Genomic DNA, 12,788 nt, shown 5'->3' on the forward strand with positions numbered 1-12,788 from the left:
ATAGAACAGCAGAAACTCAAATATTGGTCCCAGGACATAATCTAGGTTAACTGGCGGAACATGCACATGCAAAAAAAATGCTTTGGGACATGCAAATGCAGATAACTTTATTTAGTGTCCATGTAAATAGTTATGTTGGAAGTGGACAGTCTAGACGACTGACATCATGGACAACTGCCCACAGCTGGCCGTATGAAATCCAAGATTTACATTGAAGCCAGGCCATTCCCATGGGGATCCTGATGATCCCAAATGATTGGATTTTGCGTCCATGTCAAACTTCCAGCGTGATTCCTGCTGGGAGTGATTCTGAGACGCTCGATAAATATGGACCCTGCTCTGTGAGTCATGTCTGTCTCTTCCAACAGCCCTCAACCAGGCCACCATGGGAACAGCCATTCAGAGCCCTTCAGAGGAGCAGGCAGAGGAGAACAGTGACCCCTGGACGTTTGACAGGCTGGCCACCAGGCTGCAACTGCCCACCAACTGTGACCTCGACCTGAGGACACAAGAAGAGCTGGAGGTAACCATAACAACTAGAGATGCGAAATTCCTCAATAACCAATAATTCCGGTCCGGCTCATCATCGTCATTCATGACCACCTGGTACCAAAACGTCTGCTACATGTGACGAATAACAAAAAACTCTGACCTTTAACACTACCACCGCCAGGCCCGTAGCCTACGGGCCGATAAATCCAACCGTAAAGCGCCGATCCCGTAGCCTACGGGCTGTGGTGCTTTTTCATTTTTTTCGAAAAAAAAAAACTTTTTTCAATTTTCTATACGGCACATTTCATTGTAACACCACCGGAAACGGAATTATTCGGGATCACGTTTTGCCGATCCCGTAGGCCTCCATTCTAAAGCGCACACTGAAACGCCATTTTCTTCGATTGTAGTTTTTCTCCTCGCTGATCACTGTTTAACATAAACCGTTCTAACTACAACATGGCGGCTCCGTTTGACACGTGGTTTGGACTGGTAGACGCAGGGAGATCTCCGCGATGTATACAAACAGTGCACAGCTCAATCTTAAGGATTTTAACGAGGTCTATGGCGACGTGAAAAAAACAAAACAACAATAAAACGTTGGCACTGGTGAGTACATTATGAGATTAACCTCTGGCGGTCAATGTGTTAACAGTGTTGTGGTTTATTGTACTGGGACGCTGCCCGTTGAGAGTGGGAATGCACACCCCTCCGGTTATGCAGTACCTGTTGTCAGAGTACTGCATTACCATTACCCATTATCATAGTATGTGGTTATGCAGACCTATAACCAGGCCCTAAGACATCTTTTTGTTGGACCTTTACTACGAATCCGCAATTATAGAAATAAAATTTGCCTTGGACTTGTTACTCTGAAGATTTTCTTCAGCAATAGACATTGAATTAACCGAGCTTGTATTCCAAGTTTATATTGGCATGTACCTCCTCGCGACTACAGGGTTTGATCTCTTTGTAATTGTAATCAAATAAAGCCGCATTCGAACGCTTTTCTTCAAAAGAGCCCTGAATGGTCCTTCCAGCCTGGGGTGTATCGTTGTAGTATTGATCGGTGAGTAACATTGTATTTGGAAGACATCCCAAATATGATGTATGGACACTGGACAGCACTGAGGGTTTTTGTGACGGGTATTTTCAGGCTGGCATTCCCTGGAAGGGAAGCGGGTGAAATTTCACAGCAATTAGATTAACACAGAATAAAATTAATGAACCCATTTAGACCTGAGGCCCATTCTAAAAACACCTTCTAAATCCTGACCTGAAGTTTTCTGAAAAACAAATTAAAAAAATTACAAAAACTTTGTTGTTATATATACTGTACATAGCAACAACAACCCCAAAAGGGGTTCCTGGGTTGAAAGGTATTGTTTTACGTATTGGGGTTCCCGGTCTGAATGGGTTAACTGACTGTATGTTATTATTACACATAAAAACATAAAGCAGTGAGCCAAATGCTTCAAACCTGTTGAAAACAATCAGAAAAAGGAGCCTCTCACTGACAAAAAGGCGGCTAGTGTAATAGCACTGTAATAGCGTCTAGTGTAATTATGGCTCAGGAGGTACAGCGGCCGTCTGGGAATTGGAAGGGTCTCCCGTTTGAACCCCAGCTCCTCCAGGCTTTGTGTCGACTCGTGGTGGCCCTGAGCAACACTCTGAACCCCTAATTGCTCCCCTGTGCACTCAACTTGAGCAGCAAATGCAGAGAAGTAATATCCCCTTTGGGGATCACTACTACACCCTTTAGTTTTCATACAGGTGTGTGTGTGGGAGTTCTTGGTTTGTCTCAGTCCTGGATAGGCTTGAACTAGTGAAATGAATACATCCTTATCTGATCTGTGTGTGTGTGTGTGCGTGTGTGTGTGTGTGTGTGCGTGCGTGTGTGTGTGTGTGTGTGTGTGTGTGTGTGTGTAGGAACAGACAAGAGGCAGTGTTAGTAGCTTGGAGGAAGGCTTCAGTCCTGGCTCCCACTGTGGAGAGTCTGGCCTGCGAGGAAAAGAGGCGGATGAACAACCAGAGATCCCCTGGGTTCTAATCCCCATAACAGGTCTGTCTTGACTGTCTTGTCTGTTTATCTTTGACTAATGGTGCCTGTCTGTCTACCAATGCTTTTTGATTGCCTTGATGTTAAAATGTCCAATACGAATACCCTTGCCTTGTCTACCCATCAGTTTGCCTGTCATTCTGCCTATATTTTGTTGTTTAAACTTCCAAGTATGTTGTCCTTGTCCTTGTGCCAGGTGTGAAACTAGAGGCGTATCACCGCATTCAGAGCGACCTCCCCCAGGACCCGCGCTGCCACCACGTTGCCATGGCCGCAGCCAATGTTGTCTCGACGCCGACAGCCAGACCCACGCCATCCCCCGTGCCCAGCCCTCCGCCCTCTCCCACCCCTTCCCCGCCACCTAACGAGCTCACTGTCACCCCTAGCGAAATCAGACCGTCTAACGAGGAGCCCAGCCCAGCTAATGAGCAGCAGTCAACTTCCTTGATCTCCAGGGAGTCTGCAGGTAACGTAGCATTGTTCTCAGCCTCTCCTTCCCCCGTTTCCCTCTACACGGTCAGTGATGGAAAAAGTACTCAAATTCTATACTAAAGTAAAAGTACCAATACTGCAATATAAAAATACTCCGTTACAAGTAAAAGTCCAAAATTAAAAATGTACTTGAGTAAAAGTACAAAAGTATTGGCATCAAAATGTACTTAAAATACCAAAAGTAAAAGTACTAAATATTTGAAAATAGCCGATCTACAAGCTCACAACGCGTCGCGCTGCGACGCGTTGTGAGCTTGTAGATCTGCTATTTTCAAATAGCCTAGGTATAAAACAGGGTTAAAGTGGTTAATGTATGTTTCATTATATCATAATTTATATCTGAAAAGTAACTAGTAATTTCAGTTTTCAAATAATTGTAGTGGAGTAAAAGTACAATATTTGCCTCTGAGATGTAGTGGAGTAGAAGTAAAAGTATTGGAAATTGAAAATACTCAAGTAAAGTACAAAAACCTCAAAATTGTACTTAAGTACAGTACTTAAGTAAATGTACTTAGTTACTTTCCACCACTCTACACGGTACAGTATTACGCAGTACTACAGAGTGCACGAGACACAGTACATGCACAATAAATGCGTGTAGGAATAATTTGAGACAGGCATTGGGAAGTCAAATGTATGAAGGAATACTTTGAGATAGACTTTGGGGAAGTTGAGAGGAAGACAGAAGAGGGCTCTAGTGGGATTTGACCCTTTAGGCCTCAAGTGGCTACAGGGGCAATGAGTAGACGTCTGTTTTACCCATAATTCAGTTGGACTGTATCCTGTCCCATCCGTCAGTATGTGACCCAGGACAAGAAGTAGTGGGATCATCGTAGGGTTGCGCTCTATACAGAAGAGCTCAAAAACTATGGCTCAAAAATGAGTTGATATATACATACATGCAGTGGTGGAAAGTAACTAAGTACATTTACTTAAGTACTGTACCTAAGTACAATTTTGAGGTATTTGTACTTTACTTGAGTATTTCCAATTTCCAATATTTTTTACTTCTACTCCACTACATCTCAGAGGCAAATATTGTACTTTTACTCCACTACAATTATTTGAAAACTTTAGTTACTAGTTACTTTGCAGATATAAATTATGATATAATGAAACATACATTAACCACTTTAGACCTATTTTATACACAGGCTATTTGAAAATAGCAGATCTACAAGCTCACAACGCGTCGCATCGCGACGCGTTGTGAGCTTGTAGATCGGCTATTTTCAAATATTTAGTACTTTTACTTTTGGTACTTTAAGTAAATTTTATGCCAATACTTTTGTACTTTTACTCAAGTACATTTTTTATTCTGGAATTTTACTTGTAACAGAGTATTTTTATATTGCAGTATTGGTACTTTTACTTAAGTAAAGAATTTGAGTACTTTTTCCACCACTGCATACATGTTGTATGAGTTGATATACATACATGTTGTATGTATGTCTCATGTTTTCTAAATTGCTTGTCTTCATACAGTTCTGTGTTCATATGTTCTCATTAAAATAAGATGGACAGGTTCATCACTGAAATGGCTCAATGAGCTCTCTTTCCTGCTGTACCTTATTTGATGTTAATCCCCCCCCCCCCCCTCCCATTATTAATTCCTGTATTATAGGGCCTGATGTCAAGGATTCGCCCTGCTTACCCGCAGCTGATGAGAGAAATCAAGAAATTGGTACTTGTCCATCAGGCACTCCTTTGTGTGTGTATTGGTGTTGAACACCTTACATTTGTGACATCCAACCACCCATGGAACACACACACACACACACACACACACACACACACACACACACACACACACACACACACACACACACACACACACACACACACACACACACACACGTACTGTATATACTGTATAAATATACGTATATAAACTTAAAAAGTGCTTCTTGGCAATAACTTTTATATTGTTTATTTTAATTTAAATGGTGCCCCAATTGTAAGGAACATGTATTTGTAGGATGAGCAGTATGTCTGTTGCGCCCATGAAAAATGTGACAGATCAGCTTATTGTGCTGTTACTATTGGTACCGGGGGGGGGGGCGCTGTGTCTCCCCATAGAGCACCGAAGTCCTGACGTGACTCGTTCATCCCCAGGTTTGCGGAAGTAATTTCTCTATGGAGAATAACATTGGGTCATCTTAGAATCGTCTCATATAAGAATTGTGGTCCAAAAATAAACACCGCGTGTCGGCGTTATTGTCAGGGAGGAGGCTCTGTATCGTTTATGATAGTCAGTCACTTATATTTGATACAGTCTGTTTCTGGCGAAAATGTAACTAATTCGGCGGAAGTAACATTAGCGTTTTCTCACCGTCAGTTGATGCTTCATATCCATAAGAGTCAACCCGCCGGGGTCATGTGTTTATTTTTGGAACACAGTTCTTATTTGATGCGATATTCAATACGTCTATGGGATTCAGAACGGGGGTGGAAAACTGCGAACCAGGTAGACAAACAAAGGATGTGTAAATGACGTCAGACTTCGGCGGTCTATAGGATCCCACTCTAACAGACCTCCAGGCCATTAACACATTGACCGCCAGAGGTTAATCTCATAATGTACTCACCAGTGCCAACGTTTTATTGTTGTTTTTTGTTTTTTTCACGTCGCCATAGACCTCGTTAAAATCCTTAAGATTGAGCTGTGCACTGTTTGTAAACATCGCGGAGATCTCCCTGCGTGTACCAGTCCAAACCACGTGTCAAACGGGGCATCCATGTTGTAGTTAGAACGGTTTAGGTTAAACAGTGATCAGCGAGGAGAAAAACTACAATCGAAGAAAATGGCGTTGCAGTGTGCGCTTTAGAATGGAGTCCTATGGGATCGGCAAAACGTGATCCAGAATAATTCCATTTCCGGTGGTGTTACAATAGAGCACCGAAGTCCTGACGTGACTCGTTCATCCCCAGGTTTGCGGAAGTAATTTCTCTATGGAGAATAACATTGGGTCATCTTAGAATCGTCTCATATAAGAATTGTGGTCCAAAAATAAACACCGCGTGTCGGCGTTATTGTCAGGGAGGAGGCTCTGTATCGTTTATGATAGTCAGTCACTTATATTTGATACAGTCTGTTTCTGGCGAAAATGTAACTAATTCGGCGGAAGTAACATTAGCGTTTTCTCACCGTCAGTTGATGCTTCATATCCATAAGAGTCAACACGCCGGGGTCATTTGTTTATTTTTGGAACACAGTTCTTATTTGACGCGATATTGAATACGTCTATGGGATTCAGAACGGGGGTGGAAAACTGCGAACCAGGTAGACAAACAAAGGATGTGTAAATGACGTCAGACTTCGGCGGTCTATTAAATGTGCCGTACTAGAAAATTGAAAAAAAAAAAAAAAATCGAAAAAAAGGAAAAAGCACCACAGCCCGTAGGCTACGGGATCGGCGCTTTACAGTTGGATTTATCGGCCCGTAGGCTACGGGCCTGGCGGTGAGAGTGTTAAGTGGCCATTCCACTAATCTTGTCCAAGGGACAGGCATTTCCCCCACAGTCCCACTGTTTTCATGAAGATGTTTCCTAGACAGGGGAGAGCGGAACAGCCTAATGTTTAACTGCAATGCAACCCATGACTTACACAGACCTGGCTAGGTAAACCCAGCCTGGCGGAAATATTGGCTCCACAGAGCGCCCTTTTCTAGTTTGATACTGTGTCATATAGCCTATATATCTCAAATCAATTGTGCAACTCTTAACAGCAGCTCTCTGTCTCTCTTTCTTTCCCCGCTTTGTCTCTCGCTATGTCTCTCTCTTTCCTTATATCTCCTTTTACCAGAGAACAACCCAGACCCCTCCCCCCTGAGCTCTTTATTGTCTGTGATTGGCTCAGAGGGTTTGACGGACATTGACCTGAGGAGTGAAAGCCCTGAGGCTGCCGTCAAGCTGCTCCACCTGCTGTCAGGTGATTAGAAACCTCATAAATATTATAACGAACACTAGCATTTTAGAATGGGCAATTGCACCTACAGTAAATTGAACATTAAAGTCTGTTTACAGTTGGCAAGATAAGGGCATTCATGATGAATGTAATATCCGATATTAAAATTGGCTCAAGGGAAGACCTCTGATGTCACGCTCATGTCACCATGACTCAGCCACATAAGTATTGGTCTCGGCCGCTGTTACAACGTTTCTGGTCACCTATCGATGTAATTCTGCAAGCCAGGCACGGAACTATTATGATTCGTCAAATTCTTAGTGGGGGTGGTTGCACTGTTTTAGCGTGCACTTGCTCTGTGTTTGTCGTGTTTGACACACTGTCTGAAATTGCACTACAACCAGTGGTGGAAAGTAACTAAGTACATTTACTTAAGTACCATTTTGAGGTATTTGTACTTTACTTGAGTATTTCCAATTTTCAGTACTTTTACTTCTACTCCACTACATCTCAGAGGCAAATATTGTACTTTTTACTCTACTACAATTATTTGAAAACTTCAGTTAATAGTTACTATTCAGATATAAACTATGATACAATGAAACATACATTAACCACTTTAACCCCATTTTATACCTAGGCTATTTGAAAATAGCAGATCTACAAGCTCACAACGCGTCGCATCGCGACGCGTTGTGAGCTTGTAGATCGGCTATTTTCAAATATTTAGTACTTTTACTTTTGGTACTCAAAGTACATTTTGATGCCAATACTTTTGTACTTTTACTCAAGTAAATTTTGAATTCTAGACTTTTACTTGTAACAGAGTATTTTTATATTGCAGTATTGGTACTTTTACTTAAGTAAAGAATTTGAGTACTTTTTCCACCACTGACTACAACCCTGTCCATTGCTAGCTATATTTGGCACACCATCAAACTCTTTACAATTCACGACTCAAAATGTTAAGATCATTGCTTTTACGACACTCTTGACTAGAAGAGGAATATTATCCTGGAAATCTCCAAAACCACCCTGTCCCTCCATATTAGTCGGATCGGCGGTGCGATGTATATTTGATACATATACATATATATATGTCGCAGGGAGATTGGCATTCGTTGGGAAATTGGAACGGAATGCTTGTTTTTAGGCGCGAGGCGGGGCTTCGGCGCGAGGCGGGGCTTTGATGCGAGGCGAACGCTGAGGAGCGCTGAAAATAAAATGGATAATATGAGAGAAATATTCTATGACAGGTTGGATAATGAAGCGGTTAGCCAAACTGAGCAGAGTAACGCTGTATTTTTAACTCGCGAGATGGTGATAATAGTTATTGTCCATGACGGAGTCAGTGCCGTCCGAGTTGTAAACCGATAGGGGGAGAATAGATCTTTTCATGGGTTACTATCCACGACACTCTTAATTAGTGTGCGTGCGTGTGTGCGGGCGGGGGGGGGGGGGGGGGTGCTCTAGTGTGGCTTGCATTGCCCTCTAGTGTTGGTTCTACAAAATTGCCTAGTAACAGGTGTGTTGATTAGATAGACAGATTAACGTCACCAGTCGCAATCAAAGTGAATCGATAACAAAGGGGGAAGCAAGGGGGGGTGAAAACGAGCGCTCCTTTTTCAATTTCACTGGTTTTCCAATTTCCCTGTAACATATACACAACTTGGCAATTAAAACTGGAAAAAAAAGTTAATGGCCCATAATGCATAAGCAACCTGACAAACATTTGCACGCTAAAACAGTGCACCTACCCCCACTAAGAACATAAACATTTGACAACTCATATTAGCTCCGTACCTGGCTAAAGAATTACATCGATAACAGTGACATTACAACTAACAATCTGTCTCCTGCAGAAGCGACAAAGGAGAGCCGGGGTGAGATATCTATCCCTCCACCTGCCCCTCCATCCATCCATCCAACTCCAGAGAAGTGGAGTTTAACCCCATCTCCTCAACCCACCCCGGATAAACAAGAGGTTGCAGAAGGAGGGAAGGAGGAGGTAGAAGGAGGAGAACAATTGGAGAAGAATGAGGAAGTAGATGGAAAAGAAAGGAATCAAGAGGGAGAGAAAGACGAGGAGGCGAGAGAGCAGGAGGCGGAGGCGCATATGGTTGAAGATGCTGAGCGAAGGGGGGGAGAAGTGATAGAAGTGTCGGATGAGGAGCGAGGGGGAGGAGAAGTGATAGAAGTGTCAGATGACTCTCCTCCATCGTCTCCTACTCCTGCTGCTCCTTGTCCCCGAAATGTTGACGGCATCATAGAGGATCTCATGGGAAATTTCTCCTCTGAGATACAGCACCTCCTGCAGGAGGAGAGCACAAACTATGCCTCCCTGCAACAGAATAATGCTACGCTACACAAACACGCCAGGCTGGCTCAGACACATCTGACGATAGCTCCATTTTCTCAGTATGTTACCTTCTACAGCAGCAAAATCCCTGGCATCCCTGTTCAGCCCTTCGTTAGCTCCCTACGGGATAGCATGAATAGCGTAGTCCAGGACTTAGAGCCCAGGTGGCCAAGCAACCAACCTAACGATACTTTGGCAAGCAGTGTCAGTGTCTTTGTGGCCGGCATCAGGGCGGCTACGACTAACGTATCCAGTACTGAAGCTAATACCACTAACTGTAGTGGTTCTACTGCAGTTACTGTCACGTCTGTCGGGCAAACCCCTTCGCTAGCCAAAAGAACGGACTCACAACAGCAAAATGACATGATAGACAGAGAACTTTACAACGGGGACCCCTCACCCTCTCTTCCTCTCTCAAGCACCTCTGTCTGTTCGGCTGCCTATGATTCTTCCACTAAAAGTGTGGGAGGGTCTTTTTTATCTGGACCTCACCACCAAGGAACTACCTCCACTCACCGGCTACCACAACAACACAAGGATGAGGTCAGTTTGTCGAGACAAACTGAGAAGAGCACCAACGCTGGTGATGTCAGGATGTCAGATAATGACAGTCTTCACAAGGTATTGTACTTCTTTGTGTGTGCTTCGTTAGTTTTGTGTGTGTGTGTGTGTGTGTGTGTGTGTGTGTGTGTGTGTGTGTGTGTGTGTGTGTGTGTGTGTGTGTGTGTGTGTGTGTGTGTGTGTGTGTGTGTGTGTGTGTGTGTGTGTGTGTGTGTGTGTGTGTGTGTGTGTGTGTGTGTGTACACACTGTATATGCAGACATGCAAAAGTGTCACTTTTCAGCTACAGTCACCTTTTTTAACCCAAATAGGGCAATTGTGTGACACCTGACCCGAAAGTAAACAACATGTTGTCACCTTTTTCACCTCGGGGCTGTTTGCATGCCTGATATGTGTGTGTGTGTATATATATATATATATATATACACAAACACTGTATATATGTACGTGTGTGTGTTTCCCCAGGATGAAGTTGTTGCAGCGCTGAATCTTTAACTCTATCTCTTGCGCTTGCGAAAGATTTTGACTTGAATTTGACTTGACCCGAGTCCTATATCTACCCGTTGGAATGTGGGTGTTTAGCATTAGTTTTTGATGATTGGTTCGAATGGTTGAAGGACAGGCTTCTTTTCCCATCGTCCGCTATTGCTTTTCCATGCTCTGGAGGGGCGGTCACAGCAACATGGTCACTGGCCAGAGACAGCTGTGAAGTTATAAGTTGCACATTTGACTGAACAGGATAATAACAGGATAATCTCAGGTATGTGTGCTTGTATAGCTTTAGCATATAGATGTTAGCAAGTGATGCAATGCTAGTATGCTACCATATCATCTGGTTTAATGATAAAAATCATGGACACCCAGAGCGCAGAATGACAATAGCGGATTGACGATCAGGCCGGCGGTGAGTTGCTTTTCGTCGCTGGCCATCCGGCCTTTTCCCCTGAGCCACACCACGGAGACGGCGGGGCCTACGAAGCTAGCGGGTGCTATGCTCCCGTCCCCCATCTTCGGCCTCAACGGCTACGAGCGGCGGTGCCCACCGCTCGCAGCGCCCGACTATGGGCCCACCTTTGACCACGGCCCATGTGGGTGGTGGACCTAACCACCCACAGCGCCATCACGGTCCCCCCTTACGGCCGCCGCCACTGTGGGTGGCGGTACTAGCCACCCACAGCGACACCACGGCTCACCCCACTGCCCACCTGCTGCCGTTTCTGGCGGTGCTCGCCAGGCACAGCAGCTTAGCGGCCTTCTTCCCTCCTCCTCCTCCTCCCCGATGGCCAGGCTGTCACCTCCCCTGCCTGGACGAAGGACGTCGACGGCCGAAGAGGAGGAGGAAGAATCAACATCTCTCCAGGACAGTGGTGGAAAAAGTACTCAAATTATTTACTCAAGTAAAAGTACCAATACTGCAATATAAAAATACTCTGTTACAAGTAAAATTCCAGAATAAAAAATGTACTTGAGTAAAAGTACAAAAGTATTGGCATCAAAATGTACTTAAAGCAGTGTATATCAACCCTGGCAAACGTCCCAATTTTGGGCCGGGGCTACTGCTGAGGTGTGCCGCGCCGTTTGAAGAAGGTTTAAAAATATATAATTAAAAAAAAAAAAAAAAAAAAAAAAAAAATTTTTATATATTCATATATTCATTTATAATAATCAGGCATGCAAACAGCCCCGAGGTGAAAAGGTGACAAAATGCTGTTTTTTTCGGGTCAGGTGTCACACTATTGCCCTATTTGGATTAAAAACGGCTAGTGGAAGCTGAAAAGCTACAAGTTTGCATGTCTGAATAATGCAAAAACAGAAATATTTGTTTGCATTTGCTTTTTTTCTATATATATATATATACACCGTATATCTAGGTGTGCCCTGGGATTTTTTGGCTATGCCAGGTGTGCCTTGGCACAAAAAAGGTTGATAGACACTGACTTAAAGTACCAAAAGTAAAAGTACAAAATATTTGAAAATAGCAGACCTACAAGCTCACAACGTTGTGAGCTTGTAGATCGGCTATTTTCAAATAGCCTAGGTATAAAATAGGGCTAAAGTGGTTAATGTATGTTTCATTATATCATAGTTTATATCTGAAGAGTAACTAGTAACTAAAGTTTTCAAATAATTGTAGTGGAGTAAAAGTACAATATTTGCCTCTGAGATGTAGTGGAGTAGAAGTAAAAGTATTAGAAATACTCAAGTAAAGTACAAATACCTCAAAATTGTACTTAAGTACAGTATTTAAGTACATGTACTTAGTTACTTTCCACCACTGCAGACTCCAGGGAGGTCGTCATGAGGAGCCCTGTCCATGACACCGCCCCTGGAGCCACTGCAGGGGTCCAGCCTGGGGGCGACGGCCTGGCCTGGCTCCCCCCTCCTGTCTGGGTTGTCAGGCCTGCTCGCTCTCCAAGAGTATGGAGATGCGGACACTGACGCCCCCCCCAGCGCCACCAGCAGGACCGGCACCGGGAGCCACCCTTAGCTAGGCCTGTCACAGTTATTACATCATCGTCTTATCGCAATTATTTGAGATAATCGCAATTATTTTTGCATAATCGTCATAATCGTTTCCATGTCGAAAAATGTTCACACATTTTCAAATATTCAAAAAAGCAGAAATAGCAGATCTACAAGCTTACAGCGTGACGCGTTGTAAGCTTGTAGATCCGCTATTTCTGCAATTTTTTTACATGAAAGTGTCAATAATTTCTTTGTATATTTAAGTTATTTGTCACATCTGCCCTGTGCAATGTTTGATTACGAAGCCTAAAAGGCAAACAGAAAATGACATTTTTATTCGTATGTTTCAATGTTCAACGCCAAACACACAATTAAATCGTTAATCGCAATTATTTGAGTGACAATTAATCGGCAACTTAAATTTGTAATCGTGACAGCCCTACCCTGAGCCCG

General features: G+C 43.5%; 1 protein-coding gene across 4 annotated transcripts in view; it reads left to right on the forward strand.

Moving 5' to 3' along the window:
- tasora (transcription activation suppressor a) overlaps positions 1 to 12,788 on the forward strand; it is a 52,813-nt gene that overhangs the window by 22,949 nt on the left and 17,076 nt on the right. For 2 of the 4 annotated variants that reach the window (XM_080424415.1, XM_080424417.1), the window contains exons 17-22: positions 369 to 523; positions 2,422 to 2,554; positions 2,748 to 3,017; positions 4,668 to 4,727; positions 6,849 to 6,974; positions 8,813 to 9,930. In XM_080424415.1, coding sequence (XP_080280541.1) covers positions 369 to 523; positions 2,422 to 2,554; positions 2,748 to 3,017; positions 4,668 to 4,727; positions 6,849 to 6,974; positions 8,813 to 9,930 — 1,862 coding nt within the window. The remainder of the gene's footprint in view (positions 1 to 368; positions 524 to 2,421; positions 2,555 to 2,747; positions 3,018 to 4,667; positions 4,728 to 6,848; positions 6,975 to 8,812; positions 9,931 to 12,788) is intronic. The other 2 variants (XM_080424416.1, XM_080424418.1) reach the window with 2 other exon arrangements.

Source organism: Gymnoscopelus braueri, assembly GCF_963280865.1.
Source record: "Gymnoscopelus braueri genome assembly, chromosome: 3".
In the NCBI taxonomy this organism is placed as follows: Eukaryota; Metazoa; Chordata; class Actinopteri; order Myctophiformes; family Myctophidae; genus Gymnoscopelus; species Gymnoscopelus braueri.